The sequence below is a fragment of the Colossoma macropomum genome, unplaced genomic scaffold (assembly GCF_904425465.1).
Source record: "Colossoma macropomum unplaced genomic scaffold, Colossoma_macropomum, whole genome shotgun sequence".
NCBI lineage: Eukaryota > Metazoa > Chordata > Actinopteri > Characiformes > Serrasalmidae > Colossoma > Colossoma macropomum.
Window position 1 is genome coordinate 37,013,540 of NW_023494792.1, and position 27,782 is coordinate 37,041,321.

At 38.2% G+C, this 27,782-nt stretch overlaps 1 protein-coding gene across 6 annotated transcripts; it reads right to left on the bottom strand.

Annotated features, from left to right (window-relative positions):
• LOC118812230 (CCR4-NOT transcription complex subunit 2) lies at positions 1-27,782 on the bottom strand. 6 transcript variants are annotated; one of them, XR_005007527.1, is made up of 17 exons: positions 27,672-27,782; positions 27,147-27,236; positions 23,669-23,791; positions 16,534-16,603; positions 15,230-15,377; positions 14,031-14,213; positions 12,553-12,632; positions 12,307-12,432; positions 11,255-11,379; positions 9,783-9,903; positions 9,518-9,674; positions 6,747-6,808; positions 6,620-6,669; positions 5,194-5,294; positions 2,098-2,242; positions 479-903; positions 1-239 (listed from the first exon to the last, which is right to left on the bottom strand). XR_005007527.1 is itself a non-coding variant. In XM_036577045.1 (16 exons), the coding sequence occupies exons 1-16, from the start codon at positions 27,708-27,710 to the stop codon at positions 817-819; spliced, it is 1,707 nt and encodes a 568-aa protein (XP_036432938.1). In that variant the 5' UTR covers positions 27,711-27,782; the 3' UTR covers positions 1-816. The 6 variants fall into 6 exon arrangements, 5 of the variants coding, with proteins under 5 accessions (XP_036432938.1, XP_036432941.1, XP_036432940.1 ...); XM_036577045.1 differs by having other exon boundaries at positions 1-903; XM_036577047.1 differs by lacking the exons at positions 1-239; positions 479-903 and adding an exon at positions 927-1,916.

The following is a 27,782-nucleotide window of genomic DNA, read 5'->3' on the forward strand; positions in this document are numbered from 1 at the left end:
TGCACATACATATCTTTATTCATGTGATGTCCAAAAAAATAAAAGAAAAAAAATTACACTTCTATTACAAAATTGTAACAAAGACTGGACAGTGTTTTCCTAGTTTGTTCGTTCAGAAAGGAGGAAAATCTATAAATCTTGAACACTAGGTGAGCTGCAGTTCTGCAGCAAGGGTGTTTTCAAAGTATTTGCCTGGAAAGGGTGATGGTAGTAGTGAAGAGCTGCATTTGTGCTGAGACCTGAACAAGAACAAATTAATTTAAAATACATTTATAAGAATCTATGCTCTGCAAATGTCTTCATAGTTAAAAGATGCACTTAACCTCATTATTTGTATATTTGTTTTACCCAAATAGTGCCTTAAACATTGAACATTGCAATCTCTCCAGGCCTTCAAAATGTATCATACACTTGTATGTGTGCACTTTACGCTCAGTTTGATGGTTTGTTGAAGCACATGAGAAAATTAAGAACTAACCTTATTCGGTTACTGTTATGCTGCATTTGTGCATGTCTGCCTGCTTTTCTATGCACATGGATGGTAGGCATTTAAAGAAAAGTGAGACTTCTCACTTTGAAAAGAAAAAGAAAAAAAAAGCAAGAGGAGAACAAAGGAAGATAATTTTTTCTTTAGCTCTGGCAGGTAGGATGTTTTCAGCAGCACATTACTATGGAGGAAGGATCCCAGCCCAAAGCAGCAGGCAGCAGCAGCACTTCAGATGACACTGGAGTAAAAAGCAGGATGCCTGAGCCACAACTGGCCTTTGCCATTTCAGCAAGTGTCATGCCAAGTCAGCCAATCCCCATGAGCAGGCCTCAGAAGGCCTGTTGGGCTGGATTGTAGTTGAACGTGGATGGCACGTGAGGCCGCTCTTCTAGCTTGTCATAGTCCAAGTGAAACTCCTGTGGTATATTTAAAATAAAAAAAATAAATAAAAAAAATTATTTTTCTTTCTTTCTTTGATTTTTTGCGCAAGCTACATTTAAACAACTGCTGTGTAGAATGTGCATCTGCAATACTGCATGGTATCGTATACTTTGTAAATTTCACATGCACACTCAGATGCAAACAGCTAATATTGTGTCTTAGACTGAGAATTAAAAATCAAATTTGCATTATTTTTCACTTACCCCAAATGAAGTCGATCACCCTTTAATTTACAGCTCGAGCTCCTAAGCTAACTCTCCCAACAAACACAATGTTTCCACAAATATATGCCAAAATCTTTATATGTTCGCTTTGAATTATGTTGATAAGCTATGCAAACCTGTTAAAAAAAAATGTAGTAAAATGGCATGGATAGACCTTATTTACACGATTAAGCTAAAATTGGAACTACATTATCATCTTCGTTTCACATCAATTTTAAGGATGACACTTCAAACAAGTGAACCTTTTCTCACTGTCATGTTACAACATGTAGCTGAGAGGTGGGTCTGGGGAGTCACTGGTGGGTCTAGCATCCACTTCACAATTTTTCGGGTGTTTATTCAGGTTCAAACATATACAGTTGAGGCTCATTTGTCTAGAAAATTTGTTACTGGATGTATTGTATACTTGCTTAGCTTCTCTACCTATATTACCCTACACTGCATTTGCATTGTAAATTCCCTTGGCCTCATCTTTGGCATCTTGCGCAGAATGACTTCAAATGGTCTCAGGAAAGAGTGATTTCAGTTGTTCCAAATGGCTTCTTTTGGCTACATGGAAAAGTTTTTTTTTTGTTTTTGTCGTTCACAATGACTCACACTGTCTAATCATTAACATTCTAAATCACATCTACTTGCCTGCACAACCTGATGAGACCTGGATGCACTTTGAGCAGGTTGAGAGAAGTTTTGGGTGACTGAAGACTTTCAGTGTTTGCTTCCTGCATTGGCCTAGCAGTTCCAGTTGTAAACTAAAGAAGTTAAATCTGGACACCAAACATGTCTTGACTGATCAACTACATTTGGAGTGAAAAATCATGTCAATTTGTATATGTTTGAAAAAAATTGACAGCATTAGTTTGAATGTTATATTATAAATGCAGATATTTGAATAGCCAAAATTATAAAAATACCCATTCCTACTTAGGACTTATATTTAAGACATACCTTGGCTACTTTTCTCCAGTTAAGACAATCAAAGAAGTAGTATGTCCCCCTTTCATAGGTATTGGTCTTTAGTGTGGGGTCCATGCCAGGTGCTCGTGTGATCCACACCCTCTCTTCTTTATGGTACCTCCAGTCCCGATTGAAACTATGAACACATGGAAATAAAGCTAATACCTTAAAACAGACATAAGAAGCACATAAAATATTTCTGGTTTTCAAAAAACCAAGTGGTATATCACATGTTTCATATTTTATGGCTCAATGATTTAATTTCTGAATACTCCTTTCTCCAGATTATTCTAAAGAAAAACCTTCAAAAGTAGGAGTGCAGGTTAATAAAGAAAACTGTGCTCTTATAAACTACAGTAGGTTACCTACTCCACAAAGCCCTGTAGAGGATGTCCAACTCCCTAGAAGTACAACACCAATTCACATCAACCACATTCTAACAGCTCTCTCATAGTCTACTGTGTGCATCTGCCACTGATTTCAACTCAGATACAACGAAGCGGCTCACAGATCACAAGAAGTCTTTAGAGTTTTACTTTACATTACTGGACGGGCTGTAATTGATCTGGACATCACAAAGACACTTTGTACAGAGCAAAATGAGTTGGGCTCCATTCTTATTTGGGCCTCATTTCCTGTAGCTGGATCAAATGAGTCAAGCTTCTCCAAGATTAGTGAGCTCTGGTTAATCAGAAACTTGTTAACATTAACTCTGCTTCTCAGAGGATAGAACCACCTTGTTAATCTGAGACAAATGTGAAGTGACCAAACTGGGCAGACTGCCAACCAATATATCAGAAGGGACATAATAAACATTCCTTAAAATAGCAAGATTCATGCTGCTGTGAAGGGACACAGGAAACAGTACAAGGTACTAATGATGTATCATAGAATTCATTTTAGTCTGCTGAGCTCATCAATGAAACCACTCAGTCTGGTATCTCACAAGCTTCCACCTTTTTCTGCTAACTATAAACCTATTATCTCGTGTATTAACTCACTATTGATTTAAAGTGATTTGCAGTGATTAGCAAAATATTGACTATGGTATAAAGAAGGAATGTTGCAAAAAAAACAACAGATTGATGCTGAGGCCATAACACAATGGTTAAAGAACTGGATTAAAAGGGGTAAACTTTAAAGACAGAACAATCAAACAACAGTCTGGCTCACAGGAGGTCAACGGTAGCTTGGTGGGAGAACTCAAAGTCATTTGCAGGTATTCGCTTGTTTTGAGAACTCTCAGAGACCAGTTAAGGAAGTGAAAGTGAGCCAGCCTTTTTGAACCTCATTTTACTTATTTTATCTTTCTGTTTATTTTTTAATAATTTAAACAATTATTAAGCAATGATTTCCTTGAATGTTTAGTATTTTTCTTCAGTATTGCTAGAACTGTTTTTGTCTGACACATTCTTTGAATAAATCAGGCAAAAACAAAACCTTACCAATGGCTTATTATTTGTGCATACAGTCAAAGCAATGTTGCCTATGCCTTGTCCTAGCCCAATTACAAGCTGTTATCAAATGTACAGCTCTCTCTCCAGCTTGCAGCTTTAACATTCAGCAAAGGCTGAAGTTTCATGTCCACTGATATACAAAAACTCCTCATTCTACATGATCACGATTATGTCAACTGGTTCTGTACATTACATACTTAAATTGTGACTCTCTACTTCCATAGCAATTGAAAAAGAGAAATGAAAACTGGCAATACATGGCAATCAAGAGAATGAGTGAGAATAAATAAAGAGTAAGCAAAGATGAAACATGCAACAAATGTGCAAAAACAGATGGCATTTAATGTGTCAACAATGGATTAAGTGGACACGATTTCTTCCAAAGCACCCAATGCACTAAAAATTCTGTTTTTTTTATTAGAGCTGGTAACAATATTAATTGACATTTGCGTGCATTCAAACCTAGCACACACAGCAGCATTTGAAGAACTGGATAAAAAACTAGAACTTTATGGCAAAGCCATCAAAAAGAAACAAGCATTTAGCTAGTCCATATAAAGCAGGACATTACTGGAATGTGCTTTACTGGAGACGGCTGTAGCTACCTTGGCTGTGTACTGAGCAACAGGCCACACTGCCTAAAGTGATCCCAAAATACACAGAAATGTTGTTATATGATCTCAAGGGAATAAGATAATCCTGGCCATCAGTAAATAGTACTGGCAACCTGGACCAAAAAGACTTTAAACCCACACCAGCTTCCTAACAGGAACAGTTGTTCATGATACTTCCAGTCTAACATCACAACTCTCATCATTATGAAGAAGGACTAGTGGTAATGGGACCAATTCAGTTCAATTCAAATGTATTTGTATATTGATCTTTTCAATGAGCATTGTCACAAAGCAGCTTTACAGAAATCCAGGTCTAAACCCCAAGTGAAAAAGGCAAAAAAATTCCCCCAGAACAAGAGGAAGAAACCTTGAGAAGAACCAAGACTCCCATCTTGCTCTAATCGACATCAGACAGCAAAACAATACCACCTAAATTCTTTTCCTGTCAGCTGGAAAGCCACAACTCAACCCAAGGTCTTAGTATCCCCTAATCTATGGTTACCACATTTACAGCTTTGCAACAGACATGAGAGAATTTCTACACAGTTCTGGTACAAACATTACAAGACTCAATGCCTTCTTTTTTGGTAATGTTATTAAACTAATTTTGTATGTTAATCCTGCTGTCCATTTAACAATCTGAAGCGTAAAAATAAGAATAAGTACATACAAAGTAGGGATGCACGATATACAGAAAATATCATTGTGATTATACTGCTATACATTGCAACGGTGATATGCTTTGTGTTATATGTTACAATGCATGCATAAATCAATGATGTGACATGGTTAAAGACTTGCCTGCATTATTTTGATTTAAATTATTTACTTTTGTTGGATTAGCACTCAGTAAAAAAACATTAAGATTGCTTAGCAGTCTCACCTTTCTGCAGTATCAGTCTTGTAAAAGCCAACATTGCATTAACAAACAATACCCTACTATGCCCCAAGACGTACTATAATTTAAAAAGCCAGTTTTTCCTCTCACTTAAAAAGGACGGATTTGGTATACATACAGCTCTACTGCTGCTAAAAGCTGGAGCAGGTCTCCACCATTCATGTAGTAAAGGTAGAAGAGAAGGTCTTCTCCATATCGTGACAGTTTTATTGCAGCAAGCTGTGGAAGTGGGGAAAAACTGATTACGACACTGTTTCCTAAAATACCATATGGTTTCAGTCACACAACGGCTGTCTTCCTCAACACAATCATACTAATAGAAAGGCAACTCAACTTCCATCTATGGTGCCCAGTAATGGCTCTACAGCTATCCCCTGGTTTGAATAAAGCTTGTTTGGTGTTGCTAGTGCACACAAACAGGGTACATGGCAAGGGGGAAGGGATGGAAACAAAAGCATTAACTGGTCAGCAACAGATCAACCACAGTCAGAATTCAAACAATTTAATTCACATGAAGACAAAATTTCAGCACTAAAGGATAAACTGTTTTGTGGTACATTTTTGCATTTTTGGTGGGCATCAGCTCACTCATTAGTAGTTATGACGGAGGCTTTTAGTCCTGACCATTGACCTGTCTAGTAGTAGTGATCCAAGGATACTGGACTTGTGGTATAACATTGAAGATAAGACAATACCTTCAGCATGCTACCATCACACCAACACACTAACCCCATGGCTGTAACACAATATGAAAGTTGGTGATTTGCATCGTCAAAAAACTGATGGGGATGCTATAAAGGTGTGATGAGGAATGAGATGATTTGCATGAGATGAACTTCATGCAAAAATTCAAGGAAAAAAGATGAAAAGATCAGATATTCATTGCTTGTAAAGATGGAGAAATTGATTGTTTCTATATTGAATATGTCTGTTGCTTATGCAAGTCTCGCCAAATAAATCAGGAAAAAAAACACTGGAAAAACAGTAAGCTTGATTAATACATTAATAGCCTGTGACGGCTTGTAGTCAGCAAACTAGTTAGCACAGATCACTGTGTATTTACATCACGTGTTGTTGAAGTGGTGTTTACTACAATAAATATGAAATATTAAACACACAAGTAAGGAGGCCTTCTCAGACTGACTGTCAGCAGCATACATTTGTTTGATATTTAGTCACCATTCCAGCTCCCTTAGGGGGTCACATTGTACATCACAGCCAGAATGTCAAGGATTTACAAGAGTGAAACTGGAAATTTTATTAGACTTTGGTGTCCCAAGTCATCACTGTTTATATGCCTACCAACATATTTACAGAGGTAATCAAAAGAGAGAGAATGAAACAGGACAACAGCTTGTCTTGAAGGACAGAGTTCTAACTGCTTTAATTACAAGATGCAATGTCTTCAACATTACACTCCAAGTCCAGTTGCCTTTATTTACTACTGCTAAATACAGCAGTTATGATGTTGGCAGCAAAAGTGGCATGCTGAACCAGTTACATCAGTTACAAAAGTAGTTTATCTGTGTTTATCTTCAACCTACCTTATTCCTTATGTGAATGTTGGTTAAATACTCCGATGGAACATGGAAGTCTGAAAGACAGAAGAGGTGGTGTTACTGAGGTACGGGTGGATTTGTTCTCGCCTCTGTCTGATTTTGGCCCACTCACCAATGTCTTGGGCCCGACAAGGTGCAGACGCCCAGGGAGAGGCAAACTTGGGATAAAGGTTTCTGCAAAATCACAAAAATCATGAGAGAATTACCAAAGTATTCAAAAATGACATTTTCATTTCAGTCTTTTCAGTAACGATCTTTCAGATGATCCCAAAGGTCCCATTAACCGTCCAGCTCCAGAAAATCCTCAACCTTCAGTACTCCATAAAAAGGCATTAGATCAAAACTTTCTTCATAGTTAAATGGTTAAAATGTGATCAGTCATTTAGAGCAATTTCTTGAGAAATTTAGTGTCAGTTTGTTCATGGTGGTGGCGAAAGGAACCAGACGTCTGATGAGTTTAATGTCTCTAAAAGCTCCTTCGCAGAAAGTTATTACATGAAACAGGTTATGAATACACTGCCAGTTATCAGAGACACTGCTTTAACATAGATTCAAGTTTTGGCCAAAAACACATTTTTTTACCATTATCAACATTACATATAAAAACTCAGAAGACACACAGTTTTATTTTGGATAGGATACAAAATGACTAAAGAAATCAAAGTCAGTAAGCTTCTCTAAAATGAACAATTTTACATCAAACTACTCTGAATCAGTGGTTATCAAAATGATCTCAGTCACTGAATTATGGAGAAATTTTGAAAAAGTCAGGGGAGTTCCTATTGTTATTCATAATTTCTGAATTACACTTATACACGCAAACTTGCGAGGCGTGAAAAGGTGACGAATTCAGAAACCAACCAACACAAACACGATAGCTCATTTCACCATTAAGTGGATTTGCCAACAGAAGTCCGTTAAATTGTTAAACTATTTCATGAAGGAATAAACAAAAATAAGGGTTACTTCTAAATCAATTTGCTGCGGTAACAACTGAAAAATACCAGGGAAAATGAGAAACTGCATCAAATCTATGGGAAGATCCTGCATGTATCATCTTAGTTCTGATTAGCTCACAGATATAAAATATGATATGGGCTGGCTGAATAATGACTGAACTGCTGCTGTGCTGTGGGAGAAGCAATGCTTTAGAAACTCTTCAAATCTGCAGCATTCACATGAATGGAGTGTTTATTATTCAAAACTGAACGTGTATGTATGTATATATTTTAGAAGGTGTATACTTTGATTTATACTATCAGGTGCATTGACAAAATTTGGCTTGTGGACAAAAATCATGGTATCATTAGTCAAACAGCTGAACAGACAAGATGTCCCCACCTATAGGAACTCTTATTGGCTATGCAGTGGTTTTTAATTTAGTTTAACAGGAAACAAACATGTTGATCAACCTAAATGCTAGTTAGTCAGCCGTAGAAAGCAGAGTTATGCTGGTGTAATGAGAAGGTGACGCGGCTAATCTTGTTGTGTTTAGGCTGGACAGGTAGATGCTGACCTACAAAAAGAATTTAACTACCCGACATGGAACAAAAAAAATGCCTGATTCACTTCTTTAGGTACTGTTTACATACTGAATGGTCACTACTAAGAACCATTTTAAGTCAGAGAATTCCTGTAACATTATTTTGTAAGTCATCTGTCCAAAAGGCTGCACAAAAAAATTCAGTAGCACAGAGGAAGCAGATAGGAGTACGTTTATTACCATTATTTTTTCTATTAAGCAAATTGACAGTCATTAAAAAAGGCAAATCTTTTAGCCACCCTGGGTAGGGGTGGGCAACATGGCAATATTTTACTGTTCTTGTGATTATTTTTGTTATCATGATACACAATATGCTTTCATGAGCACACTGTGGATTGTATCAGTAATTAAATAACAAGGGCCAATTTCTTGCTTTATTACAAAGAAGGCATAATTAGTCCTGTTTAACTAGATTTTGTGCAGCAAAGTATGTGAAATGCTGAATAATAATCATTAAATTGAAGTCTTTAAATGTTACACTGCTGGCGTAACATTAACACTGATTTAAATACCAGGAAGCAAGGCTGAACACAGAGACATAACTATAGTATCATGGAATAAACCTTTGTACGTTGTCAGCTTTTTTCAGCGTCCACTTTTAACATTAACAATTCTACATGCGAGAAGTCGACCTCAGAGTGCCTCGCATTAGCTTTTGACTATTTTCGATACATCGGTAATGTTTGTAAGATAAATGACATCCCTGTCTTTCAAGTAGTTGCTGTACGTTTCCACTGCATCCGGAATTCAGTCACTCTTCATTTTCAATAGGAAGTGGTGAAAAAAACACACAAGGGATGGTATATTGAGCCCACATACAGTTTGTGTCTTGAATAACGTGTTGGAAAGTATGTTCGGTAACTGTGCCTTTCCACTGGATGTGATAGACATCATTTATTTTCACAACCTTTCGTAAAGCTTTTTATCAGATCCGACACCGGACCACAGGCCTAACCATCCTGGTAAAAGTGAAATAAACACAGCACAAAAACTTGCTTTCATTAGTCATAAATCTCAGAATTCAGCAAATAAAAAAGTGCACGTGAAATTATAGTGCACTCCTGAATGACTTCCATATGAAGAGCAATCAGCAGCAACAGCAGTTACAGCTACGTAAAAGAGGACAGAGGCCAATTTTAGTGTAAAAGAGTAAACTGTAAATGAACCTTTAAAGGCACAGAATGTGTGCCTCTCTGTCAACAAAGTAGCCTACCAAGATACAGTGTCACATATTTCAAACAGCTGGTAATTCTTACTTTCCAGCAGCAATGGCTAATTCCAAACAAGTCACGGTCTGATATCTTGTCTAGTCTAATATACTGACATGACGTGGCACTCACTCTGGTGAGTTTAAGTTGAGGCCGAGCGTTGTCAGGTCACTGCCCAGCGCCAAGTGCACCATGCCCGGGTCTGTCTCTGCTGCTCGAATAAATGTTAATAAGCCGATCATCCCAAACTGGTCTGTCACCATCCCAGACGGAATGTTAGTCACTCGGCCTGGAAAATAAAAGCAAGGTGACCAGTGGATTAGATCTCAAAACTGGTGGAGAGGCAGCAACAAGCTCTTGATGTTTGTGTGGTTGTGCAACTATGATTGGCTCTCACCGTCTGCCAGCACATGAATTCCTTTCTTCTGTTGGTTACTGTTCTGAGATATTAAGCTCTTGTCTCCAGGAAATTTGGGCCCATCTGTGCTAGATATATTTTTACCTGATGAGTTAAAGTTCTGCAGTTGAGAGAGAAGAAAAGGTGATGGCAAAACAGAAGGGAGGTGAACACTTTCTACACCTTCCAAAGCAGAGCAGAGGCTCATCAATTTTACAACACAAAGCATAAAAAGTCACTCTTCCTGAGCTATGCTTCAGAAAGAAAAATAGCATCAGTTATGAAAGAAAAGACTAGAAAAAGTCTGACAATCAGAGTGATGTTCCAGAAATACAGTTTCTCATAGGAGGAATATTCAGACATCAGAATGCATGCTGATTTATGCTTGAATTAATGCTTTTTATTTAATATGGCATGGATGCTCTAAGATGAATCATACAGTCTACAGGGACCAGAAAAAGATATAAAAGAAAATCTATAGCTGCAAAAAATTAAGAACAAGTAAGAACAAGAAATATTCCACTTTACAAACCAAGTTCTAAAAACGTTGGGACAGTAGGTATAACTCAAGTAATAATAGTTTCTTTGACCTATATTTGAACAAAAAACAAAGATAAAATATTTCATGTTCAACTTCCTTATTTTTTTTTTTGTAAATACACAGTCATTGTGAAATTGTTGCCTGCAAGACATTCCAAAAAAGTTGGGACAGTGGCAATTTAAGACTAGGAACACCGCAAAATGTTCAAAAGCATCTTAAACAGGTGATGCAATTATGCTTGGATAGAAAAGGAACATCAACGAAAGAAAGAGTCCCATATAAGCAAGAACGGATTGAGGCTTGGCACTTTAAAAACAATGTTCCTTTGTGAGCGAGTGCAAGGATTTCAGGTATTTTAACCTCTATGGCGCGTAATATCATTAAAACACTCAGGGAGTCCAAAGAAATCATAAATGAAAGAGCCGAAAACCACAAATAAAAGCCTATGACCTTTGACCCCTCAGACAGTACTGCATTAAAAACCAGCATGTTTCTGTGATGAATATCACCTCATAGGCTTGGAAATACTTTGAAAAAACATTGTCAATAGACACTGTCATTGCATCCATAAATGCTAGTTAAAATGGTATTTATTTATTTTGCTTTTTAATAAAATTTAATTTAAATATTACAAGACAATGAAAATCACCACACTAATTATTTTCATAACTTTTCAAACTGGGGATCATGCCCAATCTGGCAACCCTGAAGATGTTGCCTCCGTGACCACCAGTGAGCAGGAGAGCAAAGGAAACAGTCATTTGAAACGTAGTCTTAAAAATTAAAAGTTTTTTATCATAAAACCTTATAAACAAGAGTAAATATATCAGTTATTCAAAAGGCTTTTCTGTTTTAGAGTATTTTAATTATCTAATATTTGTTGCAACCCTAACAATATCTATGTTCTGACCTAGCAGATACATGTGCTTACCGCTTTGCTGTCATCGTTACTCAATGTGGGATCCTTATAGTTGGGTCCAGGAAGCGCAGGGAAGTCCTCGTTGTGGATAGAGAAGTCTTGGGACTGTTCATTTGATGGTTTTGTGACCATGCCAACTACAAAAAAGGGAAAGCCCTCGTTTTTAAAATTAAAAGCTGTAAAACAAGTGAACCATTTTAATAAGTAATATGCAGAGGTGTAAGTAACGAATTACATTTACTCTCGTTACTGTAATTGAGTACAGTTTTCCCTGTAACGGTACTTTTTGGAGTCCAGGGAGCTGATGGGCAGCAGGACTCTCACTAAAATTACATTATTAATTAAGCAATTTACTCATAATTTTAGCTCTTTTTTTTTTTAAATGAACTTGGTTAAACAGTAACATACTCTGCACAGTCTTCCAGGGATTCTAAAATACTTCATTGGAGACAGATAAACTAGGACATCATCTTACCATGAAATGCATGCAGTTTAATGTAAACTTTGTTCCTTACTCAGTTCACAGAAAGGTGTGTAAATATTCAGTAGCAGAGCGAACTGTGAGCAGCCTCAGCTCTCAGAACTTCAGCTTTAGTGTTTTTCTGTACAGATTATTTCCAGTGATGTAGCCAAGTCAGCTCAGAAATATGTTCAGGTTGTGACAGCGGAAATAAGAAAAAGTAACTAAGTAACTGAGTACTTCCATAGTTTTTTAACGAACTACTCATTTACTCTTACTTGAGTACTTTTATTTATTAATACTTTTACTTGAGTAAATTATCACTACAGTAACAGTACTTGTACTTGAGTAGGGATTTTCAGTACTCTTTACACCCCTGGTAATATGTAATATTATAACAATGAATAATCTACCAGTTATTGTCATTAATTAATTAATTAATTAATTAATTACTGAAATTAAGTTGTCAGAATTTTTAAAAAGATCAAAAAATAAAACTGGTTCTAACTGAGCAATAGAAAACGATGCAAATCTGAATCAATCAAGTGATCGTGACAGCCTAACTGTAAAAAGAACAACTTCTGTCTCACAGAGACACTCTTACCATATGGAGCTCTCCCAGCCAGTGGGTTTAGCAGAGGTGTTGGATTTCCACTTCCTTCCCTTCGACTCCTGTCCGCTAACGCGGGGAAATCTGACAGGTCCAGCCCAGTCACATTTTCACTCCCATCTGCAAATGGAGACCATCCAGAGGTTACCAATCAGCAACCAAGGTACATGCTCCAAAACAACACATATGAGGATGAAATTCTCTTACCATAACACCAAGAATTGATCGACAGATCCTCACCTGTTCCATTGAAGATGTTGCTCGATAAAGAACTGTTCACCCCAAAAGCAGGATTTCGGCCCATTCCAAACCCCGACATACTGTGAAGAGAGAAAACAATGACAACATTTATCAACGCAATGCCTGAAAAGATGTCAGTTAGGATCTTATTTTATTAAAAAATAAATAAATAAAAAAATGGAGAGGGATTGAGGATCGTTTTTAACCATATCTTCGCACCAAAGTTGAACATATTGCAGTTACTCAGCAATGCTCTATTTTTTAAATCCCTCGAATTCCCATACTGATTACATTCTCAGGATTTATTTCAGGAATTGCATGGTACACAACGTAAAGTAACCAAGTTAATCTTAATTCACAGGAGTAATAAACAGGGGTAGAAGACCCCCAGGACCATATTCCTTTTATAAAAAAAATAAATAAACCTGCGACTCTCACAAGTGACCGTCTGCATGGCTGTCATCCAAAGCTGTTATTCTCTTCTGTAAAATTACTAAAAATCCACTTTTTGAGGTGATTTTAATGAAAAAAATGTCAAAGAAAAGTGTTCAAGAAGTTCCAAAACAGTAGGAGAAAATGTAGTGTGGCTACCACGCACAGAATATGGGCAACACTGGAGATAAACAAGCCTGAATGTGAACACTTTGCTTCCATGGACACCAACAAACAGACAGTTTACAGGGCAAAAAAAAGAAAAGAAAAAAAAAAAAAATTAAATAGAGCTAAAACTTGCCCCCAAAACTAAAATCGTAAACGTCTGTAAATACAGACTTACTAAGTAGTCTTTACATCTCTGGCTTGCTAACATACTTGGCTCTAGAGCTGCACGATATGGACATAAAATGCAATGTTTGATAAAGTTGCTTGATGTCATGATGACGATATAAAAAGTGATATAAGAACAGTCCGAATTCCATTAACAGCTTTTTTTAATTAATGTTTGCAGTCAGGCTACAAACACAAAAAAAAATCTGTATTTTTATTTTCATTTCGGGACTACAAAAAAAATCTAATCAATATATGTTTAATTCCTTAAAAAGCTTCTTATGATGATGCAGATTTGCTGTAACAGTAGCCATTACTACTTCAAACATTCTACTATTAAGTCTGGGCATTTTATGCACTTTCAACACACATTTAAATACAGAGTCAGAACAGACATCACAATTTAATTTAGTAGGTCAGGATAGATAGCTGTGCATGTGAGTGTTGTCACTGACTGTGTAAGGATAATGGTAAGTTTTGGAGCAGAACAGGGTTTAAACCTAGTGCATGAAAGTCCTTGTTGGGCTTCACTGCTACGTTTGGCAATCAAATTGTCACTTTGTATGTGTGAGGTAATTCCACTGTTTATTGCAAAAATTGTAATAATGATAAAAATATGATTTATCATGTTGCCCTGTTTGGCTCCACCACAATAGGCAACAGGAAAAACTGGTGGCATTGGCTTAAGTTGAATCTGGGTGATGGTGATGAACCTGTTGATGGTGAGCGGCGGCCTGGACTGCTGCTGCTTGGGCATGCAGATAATACTGGGTGAGCTGCGGTTCGGACTGCCCAGGCCCGAACTGCTGATGCTGTTGGTCCTTCCACTCACCGACATGCTCTGTCCCACCTGCGCATGATTCATCATGTTCCTCGTATTCATTGGCAAAATTCCCCTGCAGAAGTCACAGATAATGCATCCAAGCTCTAATTTCCATATCAAATGTTTAGAACAGTGCTGGGCAAAATATCATCTATACAGGTATACCGTGATACTGACATACTATTTGATACTACTTTCTCATTTTAGTAATATTTTTAGTGATATATTGGATAGATAATGAGTGGTAGATACATGACAAAGCACCTGCCAAGTGGTTTGCTTTAAGTTTTTTTTAATGCTATTTTGTGCACTTTACTTATGTTATCTAAATCTTCATAGCTTAAAATCCATGCATGCTTTCTTTCTGGACATGTGCTTTCTGAAAAAAGGAAAAAAAAAACTTATTTACTTATAAATAACTTATAGATATTTTAATATTAAGTAATCACAAGCACTCATGACCAATAAGTCAGAATGTAATTTAAATGGAATGACAGCAATTTAAAAAGAACTCTGACCTGTCTATGGAAATCTGTAATAGATGCATCACTTCGACCTCACAGCTTAGACTTGTCATTATACTGACTACATCAAGTGCGAATCAAATGTTCCATAAATTCAGAGCCTGCTTATTTTGTTCTGATTCCTCCATCATCCTATATTCTCATGTGCAAACATGTCCATCAGTTTCATTTGTAAAGAGAGGTTGCATGATGCATGGCGCATGGCGCATGCGCATCATAATTACACTGACAATGTTTCCCATTTCATTATATTTAGCTAAATATGATACTAAATCCGGTGAGTCAACATAGACAGAAATATTTCTTTATCAAGCAAATTGAGCTAGCTAACTAAAGTTTAGATGAGATTAATTTTGGATGGGCTCTGGAGTTTGTACCCAAAATCATGAGGTCAGTAACTTTTTACTTATTTTTAACAGTTTTTAAGAAAGGCATGTAGCAACAGTCACCTCAGTGTTTTTGTAATCTGATCTGATCTAATCTGTAGACTTCAGTGAAAAGTGTAAAGTGTGTGGCTCGATGCAACTACGAGAATGACACTGCAGTATGCCAAACAGTGTCTCACCTACTTGGTGAGGGTGGGGTATGAAGGGACATTGTAGGAACACCTGTTGTGGGTGTGGCATGACTCGGTAGCTGATTGGTTTGTGATAAGCTGCGATTTAGCTGCGGGTTGTTGTTGCTCATCCCCCTTATTGGGAATCCTAGTGCACCTGGAAGAGAATTAAAGAACATACAAGTTATAACTATTCAATAGAGAAGATTAACAAAAAACAACCTTTACTACCTGAAAAATGTTACAGCAGGAGACTCTTACTTTATATGGACCACACTTTTGACTACATGTCTTTCAGAGATCCAGTTCTAAGCAGATTTCTCAGTGAGAAAAATAAATGGCATTTATACAGATCACTGCTGCTAATGCACCCTGTTGTAAACGAAACTGTCCCAAAGGAAATATGTTTTGTCATACGTACATTTTTCCTCTGAATGTTGCCAGAGCCTCTGAATTACAAGTTTGTTGAGATGCCACAATATGAATACTGCTATATGCAGGCTAACAATGCTGCGCATCTGAACTGATATCAGAGGCTGGGCAAACACACCAAAACACCCTGGACAAAGTTTACTGTAAACTTTGTCCAGTGTGGTAGTTGGCAGTAGTAGAATACAATGTAAGTAGATGGTGATGGTATGTAAGTGCTGAAGTTAATAGGAGACTTACTTTCACGGAACATCATTTCAATGGGCTGGTGTATTAGCTTGATTGCGTTAAATATATTTTGACTTCTAATTCAGAGGATCCAGTGACACTTGTGCGATAATGAACACAGGACAAAACATTTAAGACGTTGCAACAAAAAAATTACTTTCAAATAACTTTTGCACTCTTGAAATATCACACTGTTGTGCTTTTATCCTTTTCGTCACTTTATTGAGAAATTAAAAAAGGTTAAAAAAAAATAAAAAAGACTGTCCTCTAATTAACACTATCCACTAATCATCCATTAATTTACTAAATACTTAAATGATCTCTTATTAAAAAAGTATTCAGCATTTTCTACCAAACTATTTCCTGCAAATCAGAAATAAGAGGTAAAGGTATTTAATTGCAAATTAAGTTTTGCTTATGAAATGTAATGGCTATTGTAATGAAATTTGGCCCAGGCTAATCAACTTTTAACTGAAATTTGATTTGTATATATTGGAGGAAAAAACAAAGCTTAAGGCTATACTGCGCACTATTTGCCAGTTACTTTATAAGTAAAAGTTAGGAATGCTTTTAGCACATTTTTCTAAAACATCGTTTTAACATGTTTAGCTAGAGTAATGGAGAGATGCTATGAACTTGTAGATAAAATGTCTTACTTTGTGGCCCGTATAAACTTGCACCAAGCTGTGACAATTGACCTGATGATGGAGATGGAGATGCCAGCATCTGAAAAAGAACAGAGAAAAGGAATCAGCGCCATGGTTCTTAAAAAGGCCACAAACACCACAGTGAGGCAAACTTGCATTTTTCATATTGACAGCTTATAATTACAATGCGACTGCTTACATACTGTAAAGAAATCTTTAAAATGCAATTTACTCAGTAATAAACAATGCCTCTATTTGGGGAAAGCTGTTGCTTCTGTAGATACAGTGGGGCAAAAAAGTATTTAGTCAGCCACTGTTTGTGCAGGTTCTCCTACTTAGAAAGATGAGAGAGGTCTGTAATTTTCATCATAGGTACACTTTAACTATGAGAGACAAAATGAGGAAAAAAAAATCCAGGAAATCACTTTGTAGGATTTTTAAAGAATTTATTTGTAAATTATGGTGGTAAATAAGTATTTGGTCACCCACAAACAAGCAAGATTTCTGGCTCTCACAAACCTGTAACTTCTTCTTTAAGAAGCTCTTCTGTCCTCCACTCGTTACCTGTATTAATGGCACCTGTTTGACCTCGTTATCTGTATAAAAGACACCTGTCCACAGCCTCAAAGTCAGACTCCAAACTCAACCATGGCCAAGACCAAAGAGCTGTCGAAGGACACCAGGAAGAAAATTGTAGACCTGCACCAGGCTGGGAAGAGTGAATCTACAATAGGCAAGCAGGTTGGTGTGAATAAATCAACTGTGGGAGCAATTGTAAGAAAATGGAAGACATACAAGACCACTGATAATCTCCCTCGATCTGGGGCCCCACGCAAGATCTCATCCCGTGGGATCAAAATGATCATGAGAACAGTGAGCAAAAAACCCAGAACTACACAGAGGGACCTGATGAATGACCTGCAGAGAGCTGGGACCAAAGTAACAAAGGCTACCATCAGTAACACACTACACCGAGAGGGACTCAAATCCTGCAGTGCCAGGCGTGTCCCCCTGATTAAGCCAGTACATGTCCAGGCCCGTCTGAAGTTTGCCAGAGAGCATATGGATGATCCAGAAGAGGATTGGGAGAATATCATGTGATCAGATGAAACCAAAATAGAACTTTTTGGTAAAAACTCAACTCGTCGTGTTTGGAGGAAGAAGAATGCTGAGTTGCATCCCAAGAACACCATACCTACTGTGAAGCATGGGGGTGGAAACATCATGCTTTGGGGCTGTTTTTCTGCAAAGGGGACAGGACGACTGATCCGTGTTAAGGGAAGAATGAGCGGGGCCATGTATCGTGAGATTTTAAGCCAAAACCTCTTTCCATCAGTGAGAGCATTGAAGATGGAACGTGGCTGGGTCTTCCAGCATGACAATGATCCCAAACACACCGCTTGGGCAACGAAGGAGTGGCTCTGTAAAAAGCATTTCAAGGTCCTGGAGTGGCCTAGCCAGTCTCCAGACCTCAACCCCATAGAAAATTTGTGGAGGGAGTTGAAAGTCCGTGTTGCCCAGCGACAGCCCCAAAACATCACTGCTCTAGAAGAGATCTGCATGGAGGAATGGGCCAAAATACCAGCTACAGTGTGTGCAAACCTGGTGAAGACTTACAGGAAACGTTTGACCTCTGTCATTGCCAACAAAGGTTAAGTATTGAGCTGAACTTTTGTTATTGACCAAATACTTATTTTCCACCATAATTTACAAATAAATTCTTTAAAAATCCTACAAAGTGATTTCCTGGATTTTTTTCTCATTTTGTCTCTCATAGTTGAAGTGTACCTATGATGAAAATTACAGACCTCTCTCATCTTTCTAAGTAGGAGAACTTGCAGAATCAGTGGCTGACTAAATACTTTTTTGCCCCACTGTACCTAATACTTTAACAGTTAACATCACATAACACTGACAGCATAGATTTCTGCATAGTAATATTAAAAGCACAATTACATTCCCTGTGGTATCTTAAAAACCTAACACTTATTTTAATTGAATGAGTTTTTGTATTCATTCTGATGTTAAATTTGCACAAACAGATACAGACAACAGGCTTTACATATGATTTTTGCAAGAGTTTCATATCAAGAGTTTAGCAACAGTACTGTGATTATATATATTTTAGACCTTCCCATAATTCAGTGCTGTTTGGTGTATTACTTACTTCTTATTTTTCACTGGTACATAGTTCACTACTTCTTATTGAAATGTTTTGTGTTCTGAAATGTTCAGATCCTCATGCTATAGGTTAGGTCTGGATGCATTTCTATGTTTTTGTTATTGAATGTCAACATGAATCAGAAATCAGAATGCCGTCTTCTTTAATGTGGGCAGGACATGATTTCATATTTCAGAATTTGACTGGATCATGAAAAGTGAAACAAACGGAGTCAGATCCTGACAGTCAGCACAATCCACAGTCCATATATTATACAATATAAAATATAAAATAGATCAAAAAAAAAATACAGACTTTGTCAAAAATAAAGAACTATGACATCATTTGTTAACAGCTTGACTGTGAATGACAGCGCAGAGAGCAGTGCCTGTGAAGAAAGAAGGTCGTTTGCAGCAGGCTAACCAATTGGCGTAGCTGATGTTCATGTACATGCGCCAGGGAGCAGAGGTGATGACTGATGTTTTCACCTGATGATAGGTAGGAGTAGTGTGGGAGGGGGAGGGAACACATGCTATGATATTATCGGATAACGTAATTTTTCATGTATATATATATATATATATATATATATATATATATATATATATATATATATATATATATATATATATACACACACAGATCAGGCATAACATAAGCTAAGAATGATCCCCCGCCCACACAGTACCTGCTCTGTGAGGGTCCTGGGGGTCCTGACCACTGAAGAACAGGGTAAAAGGGGGCTAACAAAGTATGCAGAGAAACAGATGGTCTACAGTCTGTAATTATAGAACTACAAAGTGCACCTATATAGTAAGTGGAGCTGATAAAATGGACAATGAGTGTAGAAACAAGGAGGTGGTCATAATGTTATGCCTGATCGGTGTACACACATATATAAGCACACGGAGTCTTTTAATACAGAGCAATGCTGTTATAATACATGCAGAATGTGGTTTTACACTCCCTTGCTGAAATAATCAAGGCCTTCCCTGAAAAAGACGTCGTCTGGATGGCAGCATATGTTGCCAGAACATGTATATATCGTTCAGCATTAATGGTGCCTTCACAGATGAGCATGTCAACCATGCCATGTGCACTAATGCAAACCTACACCATCATGAATACTGGCTTTTGAACTGTGCACTGAAATCAAGCTGAGTGGTCTTTAGCCTGGAGGACACAGAGTCCATGATTTCTGAAAAGAATTTCAAATGTTGATTCATCAGACCACAGGACACTTTTCCACTTCCCCTCAGTCCACTGTAAATGAGCTCGGACCCAAAGAAGGTGGCAGCGTTTCTGTATCATTTTCATATGTTGTTTCTTCTTCGCATTTTAGAGTTTAAACTTGCATTTTGGATTAACTGTTTTCGCAGACAGTGGTTTTCAGAAGTGTTTCTGAGCCCATGCAGTGATTTCCACTACAGAATCATATCTGTTTTTAATTCAGTGCTGCCTGAGGGCCCAAAGATCATGGCAAGCAAATACTGGTTTTTGGCCTGGTCACCTGCATACAGAGATTTCTCCAGATTCTCTAAATCTTTTAATGTTATTATATACCGTAGATGATGAAAAGCAAAAGTTCTTTGCTATTTTACACTGAGAAATGTTAATCTCAAATTGTTGCACTATTTCCTCGAGCAGTCTTTTACAAAGTGGTGAACCCCTCCTCATCTTCACTTCTGAAAGACTCAACCCAATCATGTTACTGACGTGTTGCCGATCAACCACCAGGTGTTTTTCTTTTTTAGCATTACACAACTTTACCAGCCTTTTGTTGCCCACATCCCAACTTTTTTGGAACGTGTTGTTGGCGTCAAATTCAAAATAGGCATAGATTTTTCAAAAATCAATAAAAATTCTCAGTTTTGACATTTGATATGTTGTCTTTATGTTGTACTATTTTCAATGAAATATAGGGTTTAAATAATTTGCACATCATTGCATTTTGTTTTTATTGACATTTTGCACAGCGGGTTCGTTCGTTCATTCGTTCATTCATTCATTCGGCCAGCAGCTGTCTCACCCAGAGCCGTCACCATAAAAACACCAATACAGGCTTGTCCTGTGGTGACTCACTTCACAAGAAGATAATTAATGCCCACTATTCTTCTCCCTACTGGCCTTGTCTCTCTCTGTCTCTCTCTGCTTACAGAAGACTGCAACAAGCCACAGGCAAGGCCAGACTGATGGGCGGTTCACCTAGCTTCTGCTCCTCACTTTAGCCACTCCTGCTCTTTCACCCTCAACCGCGAGCACCCCACAGTGGTGGAGAATGCGGATCATGCTCCTAAGGAACTACGCGCACGCGCCCAGAAAAAAAAATAATAAAAAAAAAAACTTACTTCTCTCTCTTCTACAGAGGACCTGCTGGCCACCAGCCAGGCAGCAACTGTAGCACCCCCTCTTACAAGCCCCAAGCAAGCCACACACCACCTTCTCACCAAGCTCAACCCGAGCAACATCATCGAAGCATACCTCCACACCTCTGAAAGCACTGCAGAGCAGAAAGTCTGGGACAGAGAAGAATGAGCAGAAATCTTTGTGCCTTTTTTAATAATTGAGGCACAACTGTTCTACTATTCTGTCTCCTGACCAAGCTGGGGATTACAATGAGCTGAAGGCAGAGATCCTGGCTGGAAAGGGACTTTTGTGGCTGCTGCTCCAGTAATGACGCAACCTAGAAAAGGCTTCAGAAAAGAACTGCAGGACGATGAGCAGTTAAAAACAGTGGCTCCTCAATGTGGTTAAAGAGGCATGGGAACAGCAACCCCTCACCCTTTCTTTCTATCACTGAGTAATGATTGTGCAAGAGGTGCAACAACAGATAGATGCAGTCTCGCTCATCGTCCGGGACCACCCAGGGGAAGCCCAGTGAGTCCAACAGCGAGCCTACAACTACCCAACCCAACCCAGAGAGTTCCAGCTGGGGAACTGTGTCCTGGTTCTGGTCCCTATAACCACCTGCAAGGGGCCTTATCCTGTAAAGGAGAAGCTGGGCCCAATAATTATCATCTAGAATGTTATGCTGCCATGGAATGCAAAGTCCTGGCCATTAAGTGGACCACTGACAAGCTTCAGTATTATCTCGCCACCAGGCCCTTTACTTTGATTACTGATCATGCCCCACTTACAATGATTGTGTAAAGCTAGGGACTCTAACCCATGAGTCAGCCGGTGGTTTCACTCGCTGCAGGACTTCTCATTTCAGGTGCGGCATAAAGCGGGGGTTCTGAATGGCAACGTGGATGCCCTCTCTCATTTGCCTTTCTGCTGGGTGTCAGCCTGCCTCCAGCCGGGACTGTCTATAAGCAGGGGATGTGGCCAACGGCTGCCTCGACACACCCACCGAACCTGTTTTCTGGAGCCGTCATGGCCAAAGGCAGCTCTCTGAAGTACTGAAAAGAATGGTCACTTTTAGCACCTCCTTTTGTGGACAGCTGGCAACTGCATGGCCCCTGGGTCTGGTATCTCGCATGCCTGTCTCCTCCTGATCGCTTCAGCCACTCAACCAGACAGAGCCATTGCCAAAAAGAGACGAATAAAGGCTCAGTCTGGTGAGTGACTTAGCACTTCATAAGAGAGAACTAATGCCCAATATTCTTCTCCCTCCTGGCCTCGTCTCTCTCTGTGTTTCTCTCTCTGCCAACAGGAGACTGAAACAAGTCACAGGCAAGGCCAGACTGATGGGCGGTTCACCTAGCTCCTGCTCCTCACTTCAGCCACCCCTGCTGGGAGAGACTATTCACCCTCTGTTAGGAGGCAGTGTAGCAGAATGACTCGTGTTTTTCCCTTTTTTATTTTTGTTTTTCTCTCTTTTGATCACTTTATTGCTTATGGAATGAATTGTGTCAGTAGTGTGTTCTGTCCTCTCTCTCTCGACCACGAGCACCCAATTATTAATGCATTACTTTACTTTTTGCAAATTAACTCACATATACATATATACACACATATATACATACATATATACATACATATATACATACATATACACATACATATACACATACATATACACATACATATACACATATATATATATATATACACACACACACACACACACACACACACACACACACACACGTGTGCATCTTTGAAAATAATCTGTACAAAACAAAACTAAACCCCAAATATAACATTACATGATATTAAAGCTTTTAAAGTTAACAAATAGCCAGCAAACTCGTTATACACTTTTAGGGAACAACAGTTAGCCAGTCTGGGTGGAGCGACAAGCAAAAATTCTGGCCGGTTTCAGATGGCAGATTTGGAAGCTTTAAATAATGCTGCTGTCTTTAATTCATTTGAAAAGAAATGAAGACCACAAATTGAATAAAGTATGTTCTTTGTGTGTGCTGCTCCTCTTTCTTTCTCAACTATACTTGACATTTCTGAACTTATCAGGGCTGAAGTTTTTTGTGGTTTTATTCTGATTGGCTTTCAGAACTGAATCATTTAAATTTAACTGGGCTTTCTTCTAATTGGTTTATGAGCAGAAACACATATTTGTTCTTACTCAGTAAATTTCCCATTACTATATTTAGTTTCTTGTTTCTTACATCCATCTATTCCCATAGGTTTCTGAAGTAAAACTTCTTTATTTCAGATTAAGTAAAAGTACTAAGATTACTCTAAAAAGTTATAATAATAATAATAATAATAATAATAATACTAACAATAATGTGTTTTGCCTGTTAATTTTCAGTGACACAAATAAACTCAAGGGACCTAAATATTTGCTGATATTTTCAGCCATCTGATGTATTACTTAGGCCCCACTATTAAATAAAAATTTCCAAAATTTTTTAATTATGCCATGATGGGAATAGTTCTTCTTTTCTAAAATACAATTGAAAAAATGTTCCCATACTTATAATTCTGAATGATAAGCATTAGCAACACTTAAGAGGGGTTACAAAAGCAGCAACGTAGCCACATAGCAGACATCAACAGAAAATGAGGACCGTCACTTACGTCTTTCTCTGATCGATGTGGAAACATCGATGCCTGGCTGTAGTACATGCTCTCATCTGGGTAGTCATTTTCAACCTCCTCCACAAACTTCTTTCTAGTAGTACTAAACATGCTGTTTGTCACCTACAGAGCGAAGAAAGTGAAAGTATTTTAATAGTCAAACATCAGCATATAACTCACATGTACTTTACTAAAGGATACAACACATTCTGTGAATATTCTTACAGAGACAGAGAGTTTCCATTATGTTTGCACACAGCCCAGCAGCAAAATAAGGCTGAGGAGCTGAAACGAGGAAGAAGCACGCACAAGCTTATGACAGAGCCTTATCTCAAAAAAACATATTGCGGTCTAAAGGGCTCACATTTGGAGAAAGATATCAAACTCATGATACTTGTTAGCTGACTGCCAACAGAGTACAGATGCCCTTTTTCATAAGGATGCAATTACACAAAGTACTTTACAGTCTGTGGAAAGAAGCAACGTTCTACAGTCATGTAAATGTTCAGTATGTTTGGCATGTAAATGTTCGCAGTACTGCAAACTACTGTCTACTTCTTGATAGTATGTGTTGATGTGGCAATAGCTATTTCAACAAGGGGTCTATTTCCAAAATGCATTAGAAGAAATATCATTACATGGATAAGGTACATCCCAAAATAACACACTATTGTAAATCTAGAAAAACAGATAATATACATAACAAACAAAATATACATAAATACACTATATAGTGATATACACCAAAACTGTAAAAAATCTTAATATTATTGTGATATAACTTTTTGGCCATGCCGCTCAATCTCAGTGTATGATGTGTTACTGCTGAAAAAAAGAGTAATTTAATTATCAGCAGATAATTACAACTGTTAACGTAACACCCTAGTCACTACTGGGGGGAACTTTCCTTTTTTAAAGTTACACAAATGGAGCGAAGTGAGTGAATCCACCCTCCCACACATGAGGGAACAGGGTTTGGTATAACACACCACTGCACGATGAAAGGCAAAACTCCCAGTGTTACACTCACTAAGTGTTGTTAATGACTCCACATAAGAGTGTCTGTAAAATATTTACATAAAATAAATTACAAGATCATAATAATCTGAAAATTTGCCATGGCTATGTAGATTACTTAATCTGATCTTTGTAGTTATAAACTGTTTTACTACACTTTGTGTGAGATATTGGGAGTGTGAGAAAATATCAATACCCTTCAGTATAGCAATATTATTATTTTGTCATACTGCATCCATTCTCAAAAACACATTATTGATGTTTACATGCAAAGATTCATGGCAGATAGCTGTGCATTTTGTGTTACTGCTGTCTTCGGCCATTACTTTCTCTTTTACTCTGATATTATGCACGTGGAGGTGTTTTTTTATACTATGACACTTTTTCTAAAATTAGATTTTAAAAAAATCTAAATACACCACCTTGCTTATGGTGTCACAATATACTTAATTGTACCCTCTGTGTCATGACATGTATCATATCACCAGGTTCTTGCCACACAGCCTGAAAACAAAAGGTTAGATAGCACGACTTTGGGATGCATGAATTAGATAATGTTCTGGATGAGCGGTTTTACAGATATACAGACTGCAGATACTTAAGTCTATCAACATGCTTTTTGAGGAGGACTAAAAACTTCTTTTCATTTAAAATCTGCTGAACCTGTTTGATAATCATCCACATTTACAATTAAATGTAATCAATCTAAGTGTAAATCAATCTAAAACACAGTATGAGCATCACCAACAGATTCACATGTGTGGTGATACTGTCAGCAAAGGCTGCATGGTATGGATTGCGTGGATATGTGCCTGATTTTATGCCCTGTTAGCAATGAGTGCAGCCATATAAAATGATCTAAAGTGGTGTCCACATGCACAACAAGCGGACTGTGCCATTATTTTTCTATCAGAGATTTCTGGCACCATGTTTGTCTGGTGCAGTGCATTTGTTTCAAATAAATATTGGGATACTTAAAGTGCATCATGAAACTGTATCATAGTATAACATTTGTTATATTATCCATCCCGATAGCCAATGGATTATAAAGAGGAATAAACATTTGGTGTAATTCATTTTTGTTGCCATTACGCTAACGCTAATATAGAGATATCTGACATACTTTGCGTGTCCAAACCTTTGTAGACACCTGCTCATCCAGTGTTGCTTCTGAAACTAAGGGTATTGATATAGAGTTTGTCCCCTCTTTGCTGCAGTCAAAGCCACTCCTCTTCTGGGACGGCTTTACAGTCTGCAGCCCAATGCAGGAGAGATTTATGCCCCTTTAGTTGACACTTGGCACTAGGTATGGTTCATATGCTGATGCTTTAGAGTGTCCCATTCTTTTGATAATGGTCTGCTAGAGATTCTACAAGCTGTGCGTGTGAAAACAGAACTTTTGCACATACAGTGTGCATGGCAATGTTCGTCAAATGTGTTTTCCTCAGGTTGTCATCAATTTGATAATTACTTAAACAGTATAATAATACACGTAAATGTTCTCGTGTTGGACGGTGCATACGTGCACACTAATTATAAGTAACGATAAGAGAAAATGATCCATCATGGCTATCGATGCTGAAGAATTCTCATCTCAAACCCCACAGTAGCCGCTTCATTTTTTAATAAATAAACACTAACGTTAGATTCAAAGCGCTAGCTAACGTTACTAATGACTGTACAAGTAGGAGACTGCTATCAGAAAACAGCAGTCTTAACGTGCACGGGTCTTTTCACTTTTGCACCACAGTGTCCCGTATAGCTAACTAAACCGAATGTCCTGCCACATTTCTAACTAAATAAAGTAAAGTAAATAAATAGGACAGCACAGCAAGCTCAATTTAGACACACACTTTTTCCACTGCCTTAGCTGAGCAGTAGTTAGCCAACCCTTAGCTACTATGCAGCATTAGCTACCCACAAAATCCAAATTATAAACCAGCCATAATGGTGCTCCAACATGTCACTGCCTTTACTAGCTACTGTTGGTTGACACAATCGACTTGCAGTCACACAAACAAAAATCAAAATATCTAGTTTATCTGTTCCTTCACGGCCAACGGGCTAGCCGTCCCAGCTCGCACTATGCTCGGTTAAGTTACTGCATCAGTAGTATAAACCTCTGCCCAGCAACGGTGGTGTCCATCAGGGTCAGGATGCTGGAGAGCTCCTTTAGTGTGAAAAGACGGCCGATTCGGGAAAACTGAGTGGCTGAAACAAAATCCAGTTTCTGTGCGGATCAGGCCTTTCTGCTTATTTCTACTATCCCCCGGCCCACCTCTCATTTTACATACAGCCTCCTCACACACTCACGCATACACAAACACACCTTCACAAAACACGCTCAGCTAAAGCCACAAAATAGCCGAACCTCCTTCTCACATCACCGAAACAAATCTACTTTAATCTAGATTCATGGCTTGTCAGACACAGAGCGCAACTGTCACAGAAAAACACTCACCGCATTCATTTCTCTCCCTCTCGTAGATCCAAGATGGCTGTGTGTTGTACAGTCGAGACCGCGGGATGACCCAGCCTTTACCCTCTGACCCTGAAACACGAGGGAGTGCCAAAACAGTGTATGGAAACATTTATTTTGGAGGGCTTAACGGTGCTGAAAGTAATAACAGTTAAATGGAATTTCAGAGCCAGTTCTGTTATTTTGTAGGCCTCGTTACATATTGAACAGACCCTGCTGAGGCTATTTTAAAGGGACAGAGCGAAATGCCCACAACGAAGAAAAGAAGGTATAAGTTCTTAGGCAGACGGCGTCTCAATTCCGATCATTGTGGCCCATGCAGTAAACTATCTGTAGATTTTTTGTGTGTAATGTCCCTCTTTACATTCAAGTGCTGCTCAAAATGTAAGGATCAAACATGCACTATCGGATCTAACGTAGTGTATAGCAGCATTAACCACCAAATTCAATTGAAGATGGGGGCCAAATCGCCAATCTCGTCAACCTCTCAAAAATTCAAATACGTACACACGTTACTGCAAGGCCGCACCGCAGCGACACGGACATGGTTGTGTGTGCTGCTCTGGTAGGAGTGTATCAGGTATTCCCCCGTTACCCTTCAGCGCGCACATCGAGATC